Below are 24,702 nucleotides of genomic sequence, written 5' to 3' on the forward strand. Positions count from 1 at the left end.
ATTCACTTTGGTTAAAGAGCAGTTGTAGCCCCTAAGTTCCTATTAGGTTGTCTGGTAAGCATCAAAGAAAGACAATTTATGTGAAAAATTAAATTTTTTAAATGAACCACTCCAAACTTTTACACTTTTCCTCTAAGCATAACTGCAATGTCACGGCAATCTTTTTTTCAAATATTTTAATACTCGCTCACTTCATTTACTGTATTTCAGACTTCAGTTCAGAACATTGAATATAAACATGCACTGCACATCATCTAAACACATGGATACAGTGCAGTGGAATGTCATGTGATCCAGTCACCAAACATGTATATCAGAGATAACATCATCAATCACATGGTGAATCTGCTTCTTAATGGCTCAATCCAAGTCCACCTTCAGGATTCCCGACTTGCCATGTATATCTACAGACTGCTTGGTCGATTTTCTTGCAGTTGCCCACACTTCCAGACATGATGAAAAATTTTAGACAAGTATAAAAAATATTCCACAACATGTGGCTACGGAAATATGATCAGATGTTCTTATGTTTGGCATTTTACACAGGTATGCTTATCAAATATCCACTGATGTACCAGCACTAACAAAAAAAAAAACCCTTTCCTATAACCACTCCAAGCAAGATTATGCAATGAAAATAGCATTGTGAAATATTATCTAAGATGATCTGAAGATTAAGTAGGGCTTGCACAGTACTCCCTGATGATAGAGACTGAACAGAATTATTAGAATAAATAAACTGTTGTCTCATTCCAAGTTAATTTTTTTTTAATTTGTGGGAACATTTAAGAAAACCTGTTAATAAAATAACCCTGTAGAACTTTCTCCAACCCATATAAATAAATTATTTCCAGATTCACCAAACTGCACTGACAAGACAAACACAAAAAGTGAACATTGTTTCTGAAATGATTGTTTTCAAACTGCCTTGCTCTGCCAGCAAGAGATAAAATGTGGAGACAAACAAGTGCTCACCACAATGCACAACATCACTGAACAAGCTAACAACAGGAAGACTCAAACGACTGTATCTTAGACTGCTACCATGCTATGTGGTTTTGGAATATTAGTACATTGAATTAAAAATAAATTATATCTGTAGGAAAAAACTCCTAACCTCCATCAAACAGTGAAGGGACCTTTGCAGTGCATTAAACCTAACAAGCACCCATCTTCATAAAGGAAATGGTCTGACAAGTCGAGGGTTTACTGGAAACAGTTTCAACATGCAGATGAACATCAACAGAAATTCTCTTGAGAAGACAACATGATCTTTAAAAAAAAGACTAAAACTGAATCCTATTTTACCAGCACTTAGTATTACGTTTGAGGAAAGGAGGTATTATACATCTAAAAGCAACAACTGATTGGAAAAATGATTGTTTAAAGTGCAATGTGTGCCTAAAAAATATGCCCTTTCTACTGCTACATCTTTAAATCCTGCTGCTACATTCTTCAAAACAATAGTGCTCAAAATAAATTTGGTGATTATAATAAATTATGTACCTATATTTGTAAATGGTGCTTAAATCGTAACAAGCTACACACTTTGTTGGCACCAGTGATGTTTATTACCTGAAGCTATCAGTTATACTCAGCAACAGAATGCTACCTTAAAAACACAGCATAGAATGCTGTCTGATGGTGCCAACTGAGTAACACCTGATCACAGGAGATTTAGGACATCAGCATTAGCTCACACACAGTCTGCCTGGCTTGGAAAATAGTTATGTTAGCCTTCTAGCCTCTGGGTCATTGGAGGACAAAGCATTAAAGACTGCAATTTTCCTGAAACCAACTTATTTGTGAAGGTAGTAGTCCATTCCTTTCCTCTCTTTGTCTCACCAGGCTCACTGCTCTATGGATTCAGGTACCCATTTAGCAGCTGGAAAAACTGGGGAAAAGTCTGCTGTGCCACACAAGTATTGATCAAGCTACTTTATGTGAGTGTGTATGTGCGCACCAGTGCTTTAATTACTCGACTACCTGCTTCCCCAAGAATCCCTTTTAATGATGTGAGATTGTGATACAATGATGACCAGACTGCCAGTATTAAGATCAGTAACTCAGGCGTCAAGAACAATTGAACTGTCATTATTGGACCAGTCATAAAGGTATCAAGGCACAACTTCCTTGTTGGGACACAAGGTTTACGACACACAAGGTTTCTTGAACAAGCTTCTACAAAAAAAAAAACAAAAAAAACAAAAACAAACAAACAAACAAACAAATTTCTCAAACTGGTTTTACATTGTTAGTGCCTCTGAACTTACCTGTAAACATGCAAAAGGTGTTAAATTCTTCAGTTGAAACTTTCAGTAGTAGAAGATCTATAGCTAAGTCCTTAGTTACCAAAAGGAGAAAAACTCATAACCCAAGAAAGAGGTGTGGCAGTTCTGATGCTGTGATATCATCTGTCATCCTTTTCTTAAATAGTACCAACATAAAAAAAAGGTGAGACACTCTATTTATCAATCTCAAATTGAAGCATTAATAGTTTAGTTTATTCCTTGTTGCTCCCTTGAGGAGCATAGCGCCGCAACAGAAGCATTAATAAGGATATAATCATTTGCTATCAACTGCCTTTCCCTCTCCTCACCCCTAAGATTTAAAACCTAAAACCTACAATGCTTGAAAAAATTAAATTCCCATCCACTATTGTGCTGCCACTGCAATGCTCATGAGACAAGTGTTTTTTGTTTACACTCTTTATGCACTTTCTCTCAAGTTAAACATACCTTTTCAAGTCATGGGATCACTAACAGAATTTTTGTCAACGTAACCTTACAGCACCAATTTATTTATTTATATTTTTTTTGAGAATTACATGTTCATGCTGGAGAATTCACAATTGACAAAACTGACTCTTATAGATGGCAGGACACTCAATAAATCTTTTTAAAGTTCATCCTCCATTTTCCCTCCCATTCACACTTAAATGATATTGCTAGCTACAACCACACATCATAACTCTGTCTTTGTTGTGAAATCTGAAAAAAAAATCAAAAGAAAAAAGAACAATTAGAAAACTAAACACAGTCAACAACTAAAGTTAAGGAACATAAAAACAATCTGGCAGAATGTTTATAACTCTTTACTATTCATCCGAATATAAATGCTCTTTAAAGATGTACTCCAGATAATACAATGCGCTTGTCCACAGGAAAGTTCCTAGTCCTCTTTCAAGGATTCTGCTCTTAGCAAGCCCTCCAGTTAAATTGTTGAAAGTAAAATGTTGTGTTTGGAACATACTTTCAAAATATTTTCTTCGACTAATGCAAATTAAATTCTTAAAAAAAAAATGAACAAAATGTACTAAAAAAAAACCCCAATTATATAGTAAGCATAATTCATGCAGTAAAGTATTCTATCAGATACGTTTTCATTTCAAACACTTAACTTACCTGCAATATTTGGAGGTTCATATTCTATTTGGGCTTTTGTGTTTGTGCCATAAATTTGGTCCCATAGAAGCTTGATTTCATAGTCATAGTTTTTCCACTCAGGAACTATACGCATGGCTGCCTGTAGCTTTGGCTCTTTGGTCAATGGATTGTTGCACTGTAAATATGTGTACACGCATGTGCCCGCACAGACACACAACCGCAGTTTTAACTATTGTCAAATATACACATACATATGAAAGTTACAGAATAAAGTTTTCAACTGAATCTATGCACTTTGATAAATGCTAAGATTTGTGCATATTTGTGTATGTCTTCTAGCAAAAAAGCAGAAAGCAACTCATGATTTATCAGGTCATGCATCTTGGAAGAAATGTAAAGCCTTATCTATCAGGGTAATCTTTGGAAGTGTTCTTCCTATGAGATCAAGATGCATTCACTGTATCATTTTCTAGACTACATCTAAAAAAAAAGAAAGGTATAATTTTGAAGTAATTAACATTCTCTGAGATATACCAGATGACACACCATGTCAATGAGTAAAGTGAATAAAGGGTAAAGTGAACATACAAATTGGGTGCCCATTCCTTTGCTGAATTTTTCTGTGATTGCAATGATCAGTGCAAACAGTTATGGAACAGCACAAAGACAGGACTCACCAAATCAATTGTCTTGGCACGGGCCTTCTCCGTCTCACTACACCAAGTCTCACAGTACAACCACTCCTGAGGCAGTGATTTGATCGCCACCTGGTGGATCATGTTGTTGGGAAGGTCCTGATCAAGGTTTGCAAGGGAGTTGGGGTCCTGGGACAGACCCTGGTACTGACCACGCAGTCTGTCGCCTGCAGCGATCTGTCGGAACTTCTTCAGGTCAACAACATACAGTGCACTGTTTGTAACAAAGAACAAAGTTAAGTAGCATATTAACACTAACTTTTTGCAAGAAAAAGTCTTCTTAAACATTTATAAATAATATCACCATGCACATTTTTATGTCCAGGTATCCATAAAGTTGAACAATTAGGACTGCTGGAGAATACACTGTTTCAACGAGTTGGTGCTCCTTGTCACTTTGCTTTGCCCATAAGACGGATTCTACATGATAAGTTCCCTAACAGATGGACTGGAAGAGGTGGACCATTTTCCAAGTTCACCAGATTTGACTCCAATGGATTTCTTTATATGGAGATATGAAAACTAATGTTTATTCAACCAAACCTCATTCTTTTGATCTTGCAAGCTAGGATAACTGATATGATTGCTGGTATTACTGAAAATCAGTTTGAAAATGTTTTCCAAGAACTGCAGAATAGTATTACCCTTTGTATTAGTAATGATGATGGATTAATATCCATAACAAGAACAATAAAAAAACTTGAGTATGCTTTCTAATCCTTTTCGCAGATTCTTTGTATCACATTCACTTACAAAGTTACAACTATTTTAAATTATACATGGACTTTATGGACATCATGTATAATTATTCACAGTCCAGTGGTAGTTGTGATGACAAGGAGGAGGTTAATGTAAAGATCTATTATCTGACCCATTAACAACCTGGTGGACTAATGCCTCTGCTCTTCCTTATAATCCACGAACAATTCATCAACTTAAAGGAAAGAAATAACGTCAGACTCACCTGATGTGATACTTTCTGCCAGAAAGGTGACTGTGCCAATAGCCAGACTTCCAGAACCTGCAAAAATCCCACAATCATGTTAGCAAGAAACATTCCACTAAAAAGCCTTAGTAGTCCAGTCAACATGCAAACAGCACAGTATTACAGCATACCTTGAAAAGTGTACCACAAAAATATTGCCATAAAAATTTCACATCATTCCAGTCGGTGGTTCTTATTCATGAATGTTCATCTAAATTTTATCAAAATGAGTGACCTACAATTTATGAACGATTGCCAACTACCTGAAGCCATCCATTTCCTTTCTGCTGTCACAGAAAGGTGTATATCCATATGGTGCTCCACCAAGATCAAGGTCATGAAGTTCTTGCAGATCAGTTCGTACAATCTGTACAGCAAACAAAGTTACTCAGACCACCATAAAAAAAATGTATGGTTATATACAGAAACTGCATGAATGGAAAATGATTGAATCATGTTACATGGTCTACTGGGAGTAAATTCTCTAAAAAGTAACTTTCAAGATAGAAAATTAATGAAAAAATTGCCTCACTTCAATATAATGTATGTAATGAGTAATTTTTACCAGTGGAGTCTGGTTAATTCAAGAGCCAGTGGTTTCTAATGAGCTCTGGGAAAAAAGACTGACCTGATCGGCATCAACAAATATAATTTTTTTAACGTCAAGTGGGAACAGCACATCCAGAAACAGAATCTTGTAGCTGAAAAACAAGAGCAGAGTGGAAATAAAAATAAACTAGATTGTGTGTGTTGGGGGGTACATGCATGTGTGAGTGAATATGTGTCAATGGGTTTATTTTGTGTGTGTGTGTGTGTATGTGTGTGTGCTTTCTCATATGCATGTTCTTGGCTGGATGTATTTAAAGTGTTGATCATAATATGTCTAAGATAAGACTGATGTCAATGCTTACCCCCATATGACACGCTGTTTCTCTTTCTGCTGGTTTAACCACCGTGGCCACTTGTACTGAACAAGTTCATACTCAAAACCATAGTGCTTGGCCATGTGAGGGATGAAGTCCTGATGACATAAGTTATGAGCAATTATGCATGCATGAGAATAAAGAATAAATGTGTTTGCACATATACATCTATGTGTATACACATACACATGCATGCACACACACACACACACACTTATATTTATTTATGCTACCAAAGTTTTTTGCCCCATTTCCACTTTTATATTCTCTCTATATCAAACACACATTCTTCTAAAGAAGAATTAAATTAAAAATTATTTAGAACAAAAAAAGAGAAAGCTTGCACCTTGAATGTTGGAGACAGATAGTTCTTCAGAAACCAAAACTTGACTTTTGATTTGGTGTGTTTGAGCACACTCAACATCATGATTCTGAATGATACAGATTTCATTAATCAATTATTATTAATACAAGTCATTCATAAATTAAGCAGTCATTTATCTTTAAAAATACCTCTTATTTACAGTTATTCTGCTTCTGTTTTATATGTTATTATTATCAGCTGAATGCCATTGTTTCTGGCATGGTCATTAAATGAATGGTCTATACTTCCATAAAAAAACTGTTCTCGAGAAAGCAATAATAAGTCCTGACAATGCACAGAATGTGCTCGTAAACACAAAACAGCATAAAATATCCAACAGTACTGACCGCAGAAATCTCTCATACAGGTGACCTGAAGCCACTGAGAAGATGTTCAGAGTCTTGTCTTCGTCCTCCTCTGTTTTGTGACCAGAAAATGAACTGAACAGAGAATTATATTATTAGTACACAGTATTCTTCACTAAGTATTTCATTATGCTAACTCCTTTTGGTGTCACTTCAACTCTGTTCAACCTACTCTTATCAACAACCAGCATAGCTTGTAACTATGTATATACATGAATGCACACAGACAGATGTACATATTGTTAAACATCAGATAAATTTTCACTGCATCTGAGAAAAGTGCTTTGTTCAGCCTCTAATGTGTCAAGCAGATACACTGAGAACACACCATGCAGAGGCTGAAGTTAAAGCTGAAGACTTATAAGTAAAATGTAAGTACTGCTGCTTACCTCGAAATGGAGTCCCACAGACCTTGTGACTCTTGCTGTCCATCCTCCAGGAGCTTCTCATGCAGCTTGTCTGGTTTCTTTGACACCTGAGGAAGAATACAACGTACTTCTGACATTCTGAGAAAGACAAAACCTAAGGTAGAAAACGTCTCTTATGTTCAGAAACAGGAAGGTGGTGGATGTTGTTCACATATATCATAAGTATCCAAAGCATAGCATCACACATCAGAAGTAAAACACATCCCCCTTCTTTGTCCAGGGCAAAGCATATTGTGTGCACAAGCCATGCTCTCTCTGGTAAAGGACAACCACCAACTTCTATATTTGTCTTCTTTGAGAAGATACCTTGTTACTGAACATGACATATCTTCTACCTGTTATGCTATAAAATATACCTTGATTCTGATGATTTTGCTCTTGAAACTGTTCATTGCCACAACGACATCAGAAGATCCAGCAGGTGTGTCCGTGAACTCATGGCTAAAAGAGCATGAAAAAAAAAAACAGAGATGAGACAGATCAGACAGGATACCTGTAATAAAGAGATTCGACAGTGTAACCTATAAACACAACTGCTCCTTAAAAAGGACCACAATTCTAAAATACATGGACAATAATATTTTGAGATATAATGGTTTCAAAGAGATGTCTTGTCTGTGATCACGAACCTCTGGATGGTGTAAAGCTCTTGTGAGCGACCTTCGCGTAGACGCAGTCTCCATAGCCCAGGGCTGGCCTTCAGCTGGAAGTATCCCTGTGAAAAAAGTCTGGTTACCATAGAATTGTCTGGTAAAGGTCTAAACACACAAGTAAGTTCCAAAACAAACATACCTGCTTTATAGGGCTTCTATAATAGTTTCCCCAGTTGTTAAATTGGTGAGGTGGCAGACCCAACTATGGCATTTGGCAAAGCATTGGTCATACAGTAAACCATACAAGTGATTTTAGGACTGCCTTTGCAATCATCTTGTCTCCTTGCAGATTTGTTCTTGCAAAGCATTTTGTAGTTCAAAAATTATTTAATTTATTTCTTGTAATAAATAAGAAAACTTCAAGTGTACAAAACAACTGGAAGAACCGACCAAGTTTGCCATGACAATCGTGTCAACAATATCAGGCTTGTTCTCGGTGCCCAGAATAAACTGCAGTCCACGAGGTGGATGCATGGTGGTGGCATCAGAACAATGTCCTGCAAACATTTCCTCAGACATTGAGTTGGAGTAAATCAATTTATTTTAAAACAGAACAAACACAAAAAATATCCCAAAGACATTTCTACCAGCATTATAATCCAAATAAACATAGATAGCTAAATGATGTGAAAAATTTTAAAACAGATAAGCAAAAAGCGCGAAACTTTTCCGAAGCAACCCTGCTTTTCCTGCTTGCCGTGTGACCAACACTGCAAGCTATCCCAAAGCGGCCCCAAAGCGGCTTCGCAAGCTAGAAACTTTTCCACGCGTTTCCACATGGCTGTGAAAGCAACAGGGCCTCTGGCGAGCCTCACCTTTCATTTGATCGAATTAATTAACTGCATAGCGAGCTATGGGACTCGAGACGGCCTAAATATAGGCACAAACAATTTAAGACCGAAACAGCGTTCGTGTGTGTGACCAGCGCCCCTCCAAGCCGGCTTATAGCTTAAGAACTGGCTGCTGAAATATTTCCTTTGTCCGCACAGCCAGCAAAAGGTTTCGACATGTACATTTCACCTGATGCTAGCCAATTAGTCCACAAGTGGACACAGGAATACAAGGCACTATATAAGATCTACACAAATACAGGAATCATTACAAGCTAGTGCTGTGGAAGCTCACAACCCCGAGAATAAGCAAGGTTGCTTTGTTGGTAGGTCTCTCAACAGGTGGGTGGGTTTGACTATTACTTCTTCAGCTTGTAATCTTATACAGTACTTATATTAGAGTTAAAGCAAAATGATGGCATGTGAATTTTTGCATGTGCATGCACAGTTACGCTGATCTTTTGCACACTAAAGTTATAGATCTTTATTATTCTTACAATTGATCTTGTGTTTAGCACACAGTATGATGCAGTTTTCATAGACAATTTTACTAAACGACTGTCTGTATAAGAATTTTTCTTTCAGTTTCAGCAAAATGTCTGTGTGCACAAAAGGAAATTCAGACACTTCAACTCTTCCTGCAAACTACTTAGCTTATCCACTTACTGAGTTAGCCTCCTTGACCCTCTTCTACTATCCCAACCCCACTTCCCATCTTCCCTTGAACTTGACTGGCTTCCATTTCATTCCTGGCATATCTTTGTATTAAATTTCCCACCACTACGTAAGGTTTGAAACTAAAGACTCACCTTCAAGGAGAAGATGCTCAAGTTCAAAGCCAGCATTTATGCCTTTGTCCACCTAACGCAGATACAAAGTTAAACAGTGAAAATGATTTCAGCTACAGGTTGTACTGATCAGCTACAGGAAAAAGAAATCAAAACAAAAATCAGCAATGCATATGAGCATTTGATATGAGCATTTGACTTGTCATGAAGTAACCAATACAGACAAAGAATAATTTTGAAGCCCAGGTCCAAGGTGATAGAAAAGATATGAACACTGCTTTCATCTAGCTTTTCTGAATCCTCCTCCATTTACTTGTTTTACAAAGTATTGCTTTGCAAATCCTTTTTGTATGGTTTTGTGTACAAGGGATTGTATGTAAGCCCATAATTTTTTAATGTGTGCATTGCTTCTGTTTTTTATCTGTTTACTGCCCAAGGTATCTTGAACTTACTACCCACTACGAGAAATGGTCCAACACTCAGTAGTTTTAAATTCGTTAAAAAGACATTTCACTTTTGTCACCTGGCTTTTCCTTAATATCCCTATTCTTGTGTTTGTGTGTTTATCATGCTTGTTAAGTATGTTGAGATTTAGTGGGAATAGCACTCTACAAATGTGGTATTTTTATTATTATTGCTTTAGAGTTTCTCTCCCATAAGCTGTTGATTTGGACTCAAGTCTCAGATTTAAATAAATAGAAATAAAAGATGTAATTGAGAGAAAGATTTAACTGTCTAAGCTGCCTTTGTATGCCTTTGCATACATTACCTGACAATCAACCAGCTGTTTTAAGACATAAAACTAGTTAGACAAATGATGTAGCTGCAAAGCACAAACATCCTCCCTCCCATAGATAAAAATGCAACATTCACCTCCTCCAGCAGAATATTGTCTAGGTCATAGACAGAGGACACAGATTCCACAAGCCAAGATTCTGGGGCATCAATGCCGAGTGTCAGCAGCGACTTGTGGGGAAGAGCTATGAAGCGAGCTACAGGACCTTCTGCTGCACTTCCATCAGAACGAAACATAAGCTCTGGTTCTAGCACATAGCGGTAGAACCTAGACAAGCGATAGAAAGAAATGATAACTAAAAAAGTAGTTTTTTTTAATTAAAAAAAAGCAGAATGAGACACAAATACCATGTAGTAGTCTACAATAGTCTCATTCAGTCATCACAGGGTGATGTGTACCGAATATGCCAGTCACTCTGCTTACACTTACTGAAGGTGTGCAGATTTACTCAAGAAGCTTCAATGAGTGCGATTTTTTTCCTTGAGTGTGAAGGTTCAGTTTTCCTTTTATGATACTAAATGGGTAATTTTATCCAATTGTAATCAGCAATGTACACTATATGGGTACTTTCATCAGCCTATAATCAGCACTGTATACTATAAGGGTAATTTCATCAGTTTATATGATCAGCACATTTTATTTACATTTGTTAGTCTGTTTTTCACTGACATGACTTAGTCTTCTTTGTAAGGAACTGTGAGCATGGCTTTGTCGGGAGTACTGCAAATAATTCCCATATCTTTATTATTTTCTATAACAATTTTAAAATCCTATTATTTTAATGTTTAGATGTTTTTCCCTAATAATTAAAACTAAATCTTTCTTGAAACCTCTTATAAACCACCTTACCTCAGTGGTACAATCACTGCTTCTTATCTCAATATGTTCACAAAGTAACATGGTTACCTGGTCAGAGGCATCTCTGACAGATGCTGGCGAGAGTTCATATAGATGCGGATGTCCACATTTGCCACTGCATGAAGGATCTGCAGTATAGGAGCCATTTTTTGTGCAGCTCTTGATGCTGGGTCCACGATAGCCTCCACAGTGAAAGCTGGCAGGTCATCAGCTGCTGGTATTTTGACAACACTGCCACAGTGACAAAAACAAACTTGGGAGTTCACAACAAGAACAAATTACTTTTTTGTAGAAAGGTTGATGACCTCTCATTAAATTTTCTCTTATAAAGTTTTATATCTACTTCATGAAAATGAAACACAACACAGGACATAAATAGCAAGGGCTCAGTCTCCATTTACTCCTATTTCTTGACCTGCTCCCCAACAATAACAATCATGAACATCACTTTTAAAGGAAAAAAAATCCTTTTTTTTCATGGCTATTTTCTCTCCGCAACTGCCTTCTGCTGTCCATCCTTATACAGGATTCAGTACCCATTCAAGAGCTGGATCACCTGGAGGAACTACCCTCTGCCACATCAAATCAGCCTGTAAGAAGGCCTTGTACCATTGGATGCTAGTGCTCTGACTGCTCAGCTATCCACTTCTTATACTACAAATACAAAAATGTAAACAACTGTACAAAATAACATACATTTCACTATAACCAGCATGTTAAGTTTTCTAATTTTCTACAGACCTGTATTTGTCTTCCCTGAAGACAACCTTGCTGCGTGACTCTGATCTTGACCGAGAACTGAGCAATGCTGACACCTTCATCACCATCTCACTTCCTCTGCAAATGGATCAACATCAAAGCAGTTAGAGGGAAAAAATGTTTCCGTGATATTCAAACTCAAATTCAAAGCAGTTAGAGAAAAACTGCTCCAGTGATGTGTTTTCTGTAAAGGCATACATGAACTCCTGGATAGGCAGTCTGCATTTTGACTTTTACCAATGTGATTACTATAGGCCTTGCAGCTGTTCTTAACTCTTTTGTAAAAAGCTTTTGCAAAAGAATTTAACTTTGAAAGGAGAAATATGATAGTGAGGCTCATTTTTCTCATTGTTCACTGTTGTCCTAGCCTCCCCCCAACTCAGTATTTGGACTTATGATTATCTCAACATTTTGACGGCCTGGATGAGTATTAAGATTGCATGAACATGCCAGTTACACAGGTGCACAGGTGCACAGGACACATACACACTTGAAAAGGAAAAAAAAAACTTCACAGAGACAGCAAAATCTCTACCTGTCTCCGTCAATGCCAACTGCCTTGACTTGCTCACGTAGCTTAGCACCTGCTTGAACGCTGATAACCTTCTCTAGCAATCCAAAGTCATCTTGTGTGAAATCCTCTTGAGCTCCCAGTGGGCCATAGATCTGGAAGTTGTTACAAGCAAGAGTGAAGGTCTGACCTGACTTGAGCATCAGTCAGATGATAGATAAGACAAGTAATTATTCTCTGAAGTGACTAGTTTTTCCCAAGTCACATATAAAAGTGAGGGTCTGACTAGAACATAGACATCAGATGAAGGGCAAGAAAAAAGTTACTTTCCATTGTCAAATGGGACAGTGTCTGAATTTAGTGCAAATGAAATAAGAAATATAGTAGAAATATTCACTGAAGTGACTGACCTTTCCATTGGCCACAACTCCTCGTTGCCCTACAGTAAAGCCTAGAACACGCCTGGTGAACATCGACAAAGACTTGAGTACTCCTCCTGTTTCTGCCTCAACAGCAGCCAAGTAGCTATCCATGTCCATACCCTGAAAATAGTGATGACCTCTAGATTTTGAAACCTTCATTAGCTTGTCACTTGTATACATTTCATTTAGCTAACTCTATTCTTGTGCACTAGTATATTCATGTATTTATGCAAATCTACATTATTAGTCACTACCAGGAAAACCTTTCTCATGCTTGTACATACATAATACATCAACAATAGGTGCAATATGGTGGTCACCTTCCCAAATCACTGTTATTTTTAAAGTGAAGATCAAGACCAATCCTTTTTGTCCCGTCCTACCATGGAATGCAATATGCCACCTTCAAATCAGAACCTCTCAATGTAAGTTACTGAAGCATGTGGTCTTCTGTACCAACATATAACTATACAATTTCATTCACTAGAGCAGGGCATCTGATAACTTTATGGCCATGCACACACAAGCTTCTACAGGACATACATTTACTTCCAGGTCTCTTAGTGTCTTGGTCCCAGCAGAAATTTCAGCATAGTTCTCCTCCTTGACAAGCTTAGTCAAAAAACTCTTGGACAGCATGCCTGGCAAGTCACGCAGTGCCACCCATGCTGCCCGGCTCACCAGATCCACATTATCTGCAGCTGCTGAGCTTGGGACCCAAGTGACACGCAGTTCATTGGAGGCTTTCTGACAACAGAAGATGTTGGCAGTGGTTGAGTGATCATCTGTACATTTATGATTATTGTGTATGACAAATGCAGGGAGTCTGGCCAGAAAAGTATGTTTGTTTTTTATCATAGAAGGACTGTCATTTGCATTCATTTACAATAAGTAGAGCTCTACCATATTTACCAAGTGGCGAGGAGAGGCAGATACACAGGCTACTTATTTTTGTCTTCATTGTCTACTATACTGACAACTGGCTCAGTGATGTTTTTTATATCTCTTTGTGAAATGTGTGTTCTTACAATCTTTAAAGTACAAGACTTTCGAAGTATGTTAGACGACAAATTTCTCCAGGTAAACAGTTTTTGACCTGCCTTCACAATCTTAAAAGTTCAATGATTCATTGATGGTATTTATCTTGTAGTCAAGCAAATAATGTTTCAGTACTTCAAAAAAGCAGCAGGTTAAATATAACGAAGCCATGTAAGGCATCTTACCACTTGTTTGATGGCATTGTACAATAGGTCACGACCCTCTGGTGTCTGAAGGTCACACACAACCCACATGGTTACTGGCCGTACGGCAGGTTCATCTGAAATTATCGAATTTTTTGTGGTCAGCGGGCAACCATTTCATCTTTCCAAAGTGAATTTTTAGGAAGGCACACGAGAGAGAATAGTCAGTGAGTGAATGAGTGGGAGAGACTACAAAATGTAGATGCATAGTCATCTTTGGACAGAAACATGAAACACCCCCACTTACCTCGCCTGGTCAGATATTTCAATCTTGCAGCCACAGCACCTGACATCTCTCTTACATTCAGCATCTCAAATAATGCAGGGTCATCAAGAACAGAACCATCTAGACATAAACCAACACACACATATATAAACCATGGTTCATACTACTATGGCAAAAACAAAATACTGACTTTTCCCTTTTTCCAGGATAAACTTCATTCATCCAGTCCATGTGCTGATACCACAAGCATATTTAAGAACTTTCAGGAGTAATCAATAAGTACTTCTATTTGTCCAAAAATACAAAATTATTCATGAGCACTCCTTAACATCACTATGGAATACCATAGAAAATAGTAAATGTAATAAAAGCACTTTATACATACTTTCACTGCCAGGTGGCTTGTGGCAATAGCAAGCTAACAATGTCAATGATACAGCTGGTGTTAAGCAAAGAGGACTAAGTAAGTAATAAAGTATTACTTAACAAACAATAATGTTCAGTTCGCTTTCCACAAACTTCAGTTCTTCGACTTTCTTTTCAGACTTCTCTTTCAAAGCATTAAACTGTGTTATAAATGACAGATCCCTGTCTCATCAAATTTCAAGGCATATTCCTGTTTAAGGCCTTGGTGTCTTTCTCAATCTTCCTCTTTTTTTCTCTGAACTCATGAATGAAGTCATCTTCTGTTTTTCATTTTTATTGTTCTCTTCCTCTTCTTTCATGCTTTGAAAGTGATGGTGGAAGCGTTGTCTAGCACTCCTTGCAAACTGGATCATTTCCTTGGTTACTGTTAACTTGCTAGATCTCCCAGCAGAAATGATGCTGTCCTTAACTAAACACCTTGCTATTGTGCTGCTAATTTTAAACGTTTTTCCTGGAAAATCCTCTTTCCTCAGTAGCCTGCCCATGTGACACCAACAGTAATTGGAAGACTACCTGCCAAGTTGCTTGGTACGCCTTATGCATCAATTTACTGGCAAAAAAGGCAATTCTTGACTTTTAGTAAAAAAAATAATTTTTTTCAAAGGGTCGGTGCCTTGCCCTTAAATGTATTCTATGGGAAAACTCACCTACATTTTCTGTGAGGTCGAGTTGAGCAGCAGCAGAGGAGAGTACTCTGGAGTTGAGCCTGGGCATAACATTGTCTTGTTCCATCAGCCAGTCTAGCACCACATCTGAATCTGTCAACTTACCCTTCACACACACACACACATTTATAAAGACTATCTTTTGTATTTCAAAATAAAATTCAATTCTAATGAAAAAGCGCTGATTCTATACCACCAAGCCTCAAATGAAAACCAATATGTGGTTTTCTCCAGTGATACAGAAAGGTATCAAGTTGGCTACATCTTTTCTAGTTTTGCATCCAAACCAAAAAGCAGCAGCAAAATGAAGACTACCAGTTTATGCTGGTCTGGATGTGCTGTTTTAATTAGATAACATATTTAATAACAAAACTAATGAGCACACACACACACACACACACACATATTTTTGACTTACATGATAGACAGCTTTCTGTATAACCTGTGTTTGTTTCAGTATTTCTCCAACAACACCTTCCTCAAAGTCTTCTTGAGACAAATATTTCTTGTCCAGTGGAACACCATTTACCAGCACTTGTGGGAATCCCAGGAGTCCTGACCGCTGGATGTAGTCAATGCCTGCCTAATATGACAATGGTGAAATTTAATTGCCAGTCAGCAGAGTATCAAACTCTGTGTAGTATATGCTCACGCACCCCTCCCAATCCAAATACACTCTCCTACTTTTCTTGCCTCCCCTCTACACACTTTCCTTTCTTTTAGCTGGCTTACACACATATATATATATGCACACACTTAACATAAGACACAATAAAACTCCACACAGACACTAGTAACTTTACCTTTCTTGTATCATCATACTCCGAGCTGCTGCCAAACACAAGCTCCAAGTCTTCTCCAGGATACTGTACATTAAACTCTGCAATAATGCTCTCAGCTGTTATCTTTTCACTCCCAACCTTTTCATAAACCTGAAAGTGGGAAATAATATTAAAGAAACACAAAGGCCACATAAATAATTCAAATTAAAACATTTCAAGTTTTCAAACATCGCACACATGTGAGTTCACTCTACCTGCAAAAACATTAATTTAAAAAGCCACTAACTCTCATGATCTGCAATAAAAGGCGTGTCCCTTTGCTCACATCAGTAACTAGAGAACAATCTGCTCTAGTGACATAACTAATAAATTATAAAGCCACTCTACTTACATCCGTAATGAAGGACAAGGCCTTGGCTGGAGACTGGTCAATTTTGATGAAGTCAAAGGCTCGTGCAAATGCAACTCCTGCATCTTCCTTTGCAGATGCATCAGCACTTGCTTGCAAAACAATACCCAACCTGTCCAACAAAGATCAATGTTCAGCCCATTAAAGACCAAAACTGAAAGAAAATTTTTTACACCGTCACATAATGAAGAGTTTTCTCTTTCACACATCGCAAACTACAAACACTACTTCTTTTCTTAGATGTATAGGTGTGTTTCTATCTCTATCACTCTTTCTAGGACTCTCAAGGACTTCCTGTAACCTTGGATCAATATTTTGTCCACAATGTTTCATTTGAGCCTAAGACAGCAGGCCTCATCTACTGATTCTCTAAGTCTGCAATACCTGATGGGAGCACTGTGCACATAAAACGCTTCAGCCATTTTCAGCAGCTCTCTACTGGCATCCTCTGCTGGGTTTATGATAAACGTCTGCAAGGATACCAGAAACAAAATCTTTAAGACATTTGGCAAAATCTGTACCAGATGATGCACTGGAACTTGGTGTGTTTTCCAGACTGCTCTGCATTTTATTATCATAGGTTGCCAAAACAAATGCTGGTATGCATTTGATATGATATGCATTAAAGAAAGTGTGGTTGTGCATGTTATACGTTAAGGAAAAAAACAAGCTACATACAAGGTGAAATATGTTTTTGGCAATGACGTAGCATGCCAGGGAAGGTGGGCCTCAAAATGTCCTGCACGCTAGCTGGCCATCCTCTATATTTGCTGTCTTTCTCAAGGTCATTTAGGTACTGTGACAAGAAGAAAAAGAAAAATACAAATGCATGCTTCTCAATGACATATTATTTACATATGACTATGTTCTTGTGTTTATACAGACAATGTGTATTCCTGATGGATAGCTTAACCAAAGCAATTTAATCAAATGGTGTACATGCAGTGAAGAATTACAACTTAAATTGGTGCAAATGATAATTCAGTTTAAAAAAAAAAATCACCTAATGTGCAAGAGTATGACCAATGGTGTAAAGGATAGGCCTAACTCACCTGAACAGCTGAGTGACGGATGTCCAATGCATTTCCTGTATCCTCCCCTGATGAAAGGTCCAACTGCAGTATTTTTTGGAGCCATTCTCCCTGTTACAAAAGGACATAACAAATCTACCAGGCACCTCACTATAATAAGTGATGATAACAATAATAACTGCAAAATTTGTAAAGCGCATACTCACACTCCTGAAGGAGTGATGCCCCTTTTTCCTATGATAGCTCCTTTCTTACATAAAAGACAAGCTTTTATTTTTATAAATATTCCCACAGTCTTGTCATGCATATAGGTTGTAGGTTATAATACAAATGATAATAGTGACTATATCAAGCTTTCATGTTCAGAGCACTTCACATAGGAGAACTTTCTGCTAACTGGATATGATTTGGGTGAAATCCCCAATTTTGAAAAAAAAGTCATAAGTTTGGATTCAAGGTCAAAGAGTCTGAATGATGTAGGCTGATGGGTAATTTGCTCCAAGTTGGTGAGGATTGATAAGAAAAAGACTAGTGTCTGTGTCTTAGTTAATGTCACTCAAAGAAGCCTGGTATCAGAATGGTGCAATCATGTGGGAGTATAGATGTGAATGTGCTCAGACAGTAACGGAGGGCTAGCGCAAGTAACTGTTCTCACTTTGAATCCAAGTGTGTGCAGTCCTTCCACCAGCTTTGCCTCTGCAAGCATGATGTCAAGGAGGGTGAAGACATCATAGATCTCCATGTCCATTGCACGTCCATTCAGAAAAAATGCAGATTCCCCAGCAAACAAATTATGGTTACGCTCAAAAAACTGAAAAAGATGTACAAGGCATAGTGGGTTTTCTTCTAGATTAAGAGTTTTCTTTAATAATCAGAAAGTTTCCATGGAAAAACAGTGGAATTTTTTTAAGTCTGAGAAGAAAGTTGGCTGACATGGCAAGACTGCGAAAGTTCTTCTGATGACAAGAATGAACTACATCAAAAAACCACAAACAAACAAAACTATGATAGAGAGGAGAACACTGCCAGTGAATACTGTAGTCACCTGCCAGAACTCTAACTTACCTCTTGATTCTGCCTTATCTCCTCCTTGAGCTCAACTGGTACTACTGTCTTGACCAAAGACTGTGCCAGGGTTGGGAAGTTCTGGCTGATGTCTGTCAAAATCTGGAGGGCATCAGCAGGACTGGAACTAAGCACTCTCTGCGCTGCCTGCAGACTTAGGTCTGTGAGCAAGAACCCTCAAATTCAAGCTGACTGTATAATAACTTAAATGTGACAATATTTTAACTCACTGAGTCCAGACCTTGACCTTTGACTCTGATACCCAGATATGCACAAATTTCAATGGTCAAAAAATCATAAAAATAAACCATGCATAACAGAAAAAGATAAATCAAAATTATAATTAAAATTCAAAGTTGGGAGGAAAAAAGTTCTACTTTATTTAATTATGAAATAGCACTTTGTTGTGAATCCAAATGAAATTAGGTATATCTAATTGAATTTCCCCCAAAAGAAAATTCTGACATAAGTTTACGTACAAATGATGATCACTACAATGTCTAGTCCTGTAGTCAGTGGATTTAAAGGTCAAACACCATACAAAATGAATAAACATAACTTATGATGACAAAGAACAACTTCAGCATCAGAAAAGATTAAAAAATTGTAAGTAAAATTGCTAGCCATCTTCGTATGCACTTGTTTTGCCACTGTTTTTGAAAAGAAAGGTATGGCTGGAAAAATTAAAATCTTCAAATTAACATGTTCCTGTTCCCACATTATGAAATATAACTATATTCAAATTTGATTCACATAGTTAAATGCTTGGATTTTGTCCCTTTTGGTTTATGTCGTTGGAGTAAAAAATGATTAAATATAATGGACACCAGAGGGCAGTTTTGACTCAATAGTTCTAGGAGGAGCTGGATATATTTGTCCATCTTGGACTTGAAGAGTTAAAACAAAGTTAGCATAAACACAAAGAGATCCCCATAAAGATGCTTGAGTGCATAGACCAGAAGGATGCCTCAAACTCTGCTGTTACATACCATATTTACTGCTTGAACAGCTCTGTTCATAAATCTTGTGAACCACTGGCCATTAATCTACTGTATATTTTCATTAAGTTATGGCCAACAAGTCAATGTTTGTTAATAAATTACATTGGCTATTGACTAGACAACTTTACACAAATGTAAATGGCTGCTAACAAATGTGTGACAACTTCATAAGCTCTGGATCAGGAAGCATGATTAGAAACTTTCAACATTTGAACTCAATCTATTCCCATAAAGTGTTAATAAGTACAGAATGATTCAAATTCATTCAGGATCACTAGAGTTTAACTTAATCATCAGGCAACAGTAAACAATTCATAAACTAAAGTAGATTAAATCACATCAGATTCCAGCTCACCCTGAAGTTCCCATGCCTTTAAGGGAGCAAGTTCTGTGGCTGACTCTCGCAGGTGAGAGTGAAACTCTTTAAGTTCTTTTTGAAGATCTGGATGCAGCTGTCTGAAACAGCATAATTCAATATTTTATTAGTATGCATTCTACATATTAACAACCGCAACCCCTGTCACATTTGAGAAATTTGTAATTCAGGCTATGTCTCCCTAATTGTTTCCCAGCAGTATATGGGTGTTAAAGTTTAAGCAGAATCAGTCTGTTGCCAATCATTTAAGAAAGGAACTGTGGAGAGACATCTGATTAGTGCTAAGTTTTGAGCTTACATTACTGTAAATTTTGAGTAACTAGTGTAAATTCTAGCAAAAAAGGACAATACCTAAGCTTTGAAAAGACAAATCCTTGTAAGTCTTCCTCTTCATCCTCAAAGTCAATAGACTCACCATCTGTTCCACCTGAAACATGTTAATTGGTGTTTCCATTAAAGGCTAGCAACTCTGTACAACAATTAACAGTTTGAATGTGCAAGTGTGTGTGTGTGCATATGTGTGCGAGAACCTTCAGGGAACCTCTAAATCACTCAAGGTTACTGCTGAACATCAGATAAGTAAAGTCACAACAATAATGAAAAAGAACCCAGACTTACCTTCAAACTTTGTGTCATCTTTGGCCTTGTACTCAGTACTCTTAAGGGAAAGCTCAACTCCATATCCTGACAGGCGAACATTGCTCTCTGCAGGCTCCTGTTGTTATACACATACAACCATATCAATGTGCACACTAAAAATCTCCCCACTCACACGTGTGCATCCACACATACACACACAAATATGCTCTCTCCCTTGCTCCCCTCCAGTTTGACACAAGCTGTACAGAACCAAAGCAGTGATGGATATGATAATGATTATTTTTTTGCTTTACAATTTTAAACTTCTAATTTATCTCCAGCATCTGATTTTAATTATTAACAATAGTGTGCAAGTGCATGCACACATATGCAATCTTTTTCATAAGATACTTAGTATTACAGACTCTGACAGTCCTTGTGCACATACCTGAACAAAGTGTCGCAGAACATACTGGATGTCTCTTTCTTGAGCTTTAGTCACAAGAACACGATGGAAATTCAACATATCTTGCGTCCCAAGTTGCCCATACAAAATAACCACTGGACTCTTTGCCTCTGCACCCGGGTAGACATGGTCAAATGTATACACTAATGACAAAGACCTGAAAAGAACAAACCTCTGTTGATAATTTTTTTTTAACCTGAAAGATTTTTTGCATCAGAATAAAATTTTTATCAACATTATTCAATAAACAATAACAAAATATGTAATAAGCTCATACCCATTTCCTTCCAAAAGACTGTCCACCTGCTGTGGGTCACAAGTGACTTCGACCTCCGACCTCAATGAATGCCTTACACTTTTCAGCTGTTAAATATTCCTTTGCAATCTGGAGATATATATATATGACAATTTATTTCCCAATTAATTTCTAAACATAACTCAAAATATAATTTAGTTAAGCAAAGATGTAGCAGTCAGATAAGCAATAAACCCTTAAAAAATACTAATTGGAATTTAAGAATTAAACAAATATTGAGAACACAAAGAATTTGCATTAAAATAATGAGTAAGAAACTTTAAACTATACACGTTTCATTGTCTTCTCATTGTCAAAATTTACGTGTTTTTGCAGACTCCAACAAACATAAATGTGATGCAACATGTTTTATCAGGAATATTTGCACATGCTATAGAAAATTTCATCACCAGCACGTTGAAAGCAATAATGGCCAGAGCATGTCACATCTGCTGCTACAAATCACAATGATTTATACAACGCTCTTTTGAGGAAGGATGAAGGGAATGGCCTTTGATTTAAAGGCTTTGTAGAGTGCAACTTTGTTTTCTGCTGATTTGGTACAGCTCAGAGCAAGATACTATTTCAGTATTTCTCCAAATCTAAATAACTTTGCCCCTTCCACTCCTGAGATATCTGTCTATAAACATCACCACACAGAGAAACAGGTGAACAACACCGATGGATAGATTTAATTTGTTAAGGTGTCAGGAAGGGAGAAAGCAGACATCATACATTGAATAAGCATATCTGTATACAAACAAGACATCACAATTTGGCCTATTTCTGTGCATGGTGATATTTGCAAGCATCTATCTCAAGAACAGAAAGAGTAAAGTCACACAGAGTTTTAAAATAGCATCTTGCACTAATCATTAGAAATAAAATTTAGTCCCTACTAGTCTTTTAATGAAGATTCTGTTTGTGGGAGCGGGTGCAGTCTTGACATATTAAATGAAAACTGGTTTAAAGACCAACTTGTTGATGAGTTTGCACTGCAGGTGAAAATGCCCGAAGTGACAGTGCAAACTTGAGGAGGTTAAACTGTAGTGGACTAATTTGCCGAGCAGCCAGTTTGAGTGCCAGCAAGTGCAAACTTTGATCCGTTTCTGGTGACAAGCATAACATATATCACAAAGATAAGAAATAGTTCCATTTGACAATTTCAGTTCAAGCTGTTCATTCATTTGGTTTTTTTTTTTTTGGTTTTGTTTTACTGAGTTTAAGAAAATCCACTTCTTAAACTAGAGAGAAATATGATGAACCAATCAGCCATTTGTATTACAACTTACCAGCATCAAACGTCTGGGGACTGATGCGCATCACATCTTGCACAAAGGACCAGAAGACATCATTGGATTCTTTTGCCAAGAATTCACTGCCAGACACAAGCAGTATGTAACATGTTTTAGACTGTTGAGTAGTCCTCTCTTATCTCCATTGCCATGCATGCCATTCACTCCTTGGCTCTAAATTAAAGCACGATTTAATTATAAGTACAACATAGCTTTAACTATTGCACTTTGAATGCTGGGGTAATAGTTGCACACTTTGTGTACGTGATTTCCTTTTACGTGTCCTTAATTTGTTAATTTAATTTTCCGTAACTTGTTCAGTGCAGTGAGTCCGCCTTTGGCTGAGATAATGTGCTTTATAAATTCCCACTCATTATTTTTTTTAATTTATATACTAGTCGACATGTTGCAGAATGTTCATGTTTGTATGCTGATATGTTTTTTTTATTATATACTGTGTTGGTTCTGAAAAGCACCAGGAGCCTTTATAGGGAACAGCAATGGAGAATTTTTTTATTGTTGTTATTATCACCGCTATTATTGTTGCTATCATCATTGTTTCAAGTCTGAGGAATGGTATCAATATGTGCAAATGATTTAACAACTGCTACAAGTAACATATTTTATAGTCCACAAGATAGTAGTAGATAGATGGATTATAGTGCATTCTACTAGGTGGGGCTTCAGGCAAAGAAAGATTATTAAAAGCAAAAAAGAAATAAGCTTTACACTATACACAACCTGATTTCAAGCAGTACTGGAGTAGATGACCATTTAGCATCTAGTTTCACTGTCACAGGCTTCTGTTTTCCTTCTATTAGCCACAGCAGTGTTGAAAGTTCCAGAAACAAGTACAGGACTTGCATTTTGTTTTGATCAGGTCAGACTGCACATAGAAATAGTTACTCGCATCTTTTCCAACAAATTTACTTGTTAATACAAATATAACTGCAAACAAAATGACGTTGAAAGAGATCTAATTAATCAGTAAAGTTAATTTAGATATCTACAGAGGATGGGCATAGAAAATAAACATACACCTTGAATAAAAGATGTAAAATTGGTAAATGTATACCATAGATGATGAATAAAAGGGATGCTCCTAAACATTAGTTTAAAGATTAGTGCTGCCTGTTAAAAAAATATTGTGTATTAGTTACATGAAGATTTACATGTTTTAGAGGGCAATGTCATGCTTGAATTATTAGTGAATTATTATCATGGTATTTAACCATTTTAAAATCTATATAAGCAATTAAGTTCAGAGTGAATGATGTCAATTAACTGATAATGGCCGTGACTATAAGATTAACCAAAACATTTTACCTTTGTCATTGAACAAGTCTTAAAGTAATTACTCCTTTAACTGAAATATGCATAAATGTGTGTGTGTGTGTGAATACATTAATGGATGAGAAAATGACTGAGTAAACATGACTCTCAAATACGGTGTAATCGTAGGTAAGAGGTTACACAATGTAAAAAAAAAAAAAATCACGAATATCCCTATACACGTCTTTGGTATTGTAAAGCGCAATGAACATATTTGACACATGAAATCGCGCTATATAAATTACTTTAACAATATACCAAATATGAACAAGTAAGAATAAATTGTGCACAGAACCTTTACGTTTGTAAAACTACCTGATTCAGTGCATTTTATGAAAAGTGTTTTCCCTTCCCCTCCCAAATGAAGTCATGTTTTTCATACTAAACCTTCATACTAAACCTTCCTCATTCTTCTGATATTCCTGAAGTATCTCCATAATCAGTATCAATACATACAATATTCCTTAAAAATGTATTCTCGCCCGTTCAATCTTACCTCATAAAAGGCACATTGATATTAAATTACTTCTACTTTTTTTCAGTCTTATTGATCGGTGTTACTTTCTCCTGCTATCGCTAGTCAACACGTATTGCATGAACGCAGCCATGTTGCTGAAACGGGCTAACAAGTTTATATGTGGTCGAATCTGATTGGCCTACATATACTTAGTCATTCTTTAATTAACTTTGGTACCAAAAAATTTTAAATGTTTATTATTTTTCAATAAAATTCCCCAAAGTCTATTCAAT

At 36.9% G+C, this 24,702-nt stretch overlaps 1 protein-coding gene across 1 annotated transcript; it reads right to left on the reverse strand.

Moving 5' to 3' along the window:
- Window positions 1-159: 159 nt before the first annotated feature.
- LOC112555698 (UDP-glucose:glycoprotein glucosyltransferase 1-like) lies at window positions 160-24,575 on the reverse strand. Its single transcript, XM_025224189.1, is given in 41 exon segments — window positions 160-2,990; window positions 3,405-3,561; window positions 4,064-4,295; window positions 5,046-5,102; window positions 5,330-5,433; window positions 5,695-5,767; window positions 5,978-6,087; window positions 6,336-6,420; window positions 6,701-6,793; window positions 7,108-7,193; window positions 7,503-7,587; window positions 7,776-7,861; window positions 8,190-8,296; window positions 9,439-9,490; window positions 10,291-10,480; window positions 11,120-11,302; window positions 11,813-11,908; window positions 12,366-12,496; window positions 12,752-12,883; window positions 13,307-13,510; window positions 13,987-14,081; window positions 14,252-14,350; window positions 15,304-15,427; window positions 15,740-15,904; window positions 16,125-16,253; window positions 16,495-16,624; window positions 16,897-16,982; window positions 17,191-17,212; window positions 17,214-17,308; window positions 17,565-17,654; window positions 18,199-18,354; window positions 18,609-18,769; window positions 19,965-20,065; window positions 20,337-20,412; window positions 20,604-20,700; window positions 21,013-21,187; window positions 21,308-21,415; window positions 22,304-22,434; window positions 22,618-22,703; window positions 23,362-23,506; window positions 24,449-24,575. Coding segments are annotated over 36 exon segments (3,993 nt in total). The 5' UTR covers window positions 21,091-21,187; window positions 21,308-21,415; window positions 22,304-22,434; window positions 22,618-22,703; window positions 23,362-23,506; window positions 24,449-24,575; the 3' UTR covers window positions 160-2,964.
- Between the last annotated feature and the right edge of the window lie 127 nt (window positions 24,576-24,702).

This window comes from Pomacea canaliculata, linkage group LG14 (genome assembly GCF_003073045.1).
Source record: "Pomacea canaliculata isolate SZHN2017 linkage group LG14, ASM307304v1, whole genome shotgun sequence".
In the NCBI taxonomy this organism is placed as follows: domain Eukaryota; kingdom Metazoa; phylum Mollusca; class Gastropoda; order Architaenioglossa; family Ampullariidae; genus Pomacea; species Pomacea canaliculata.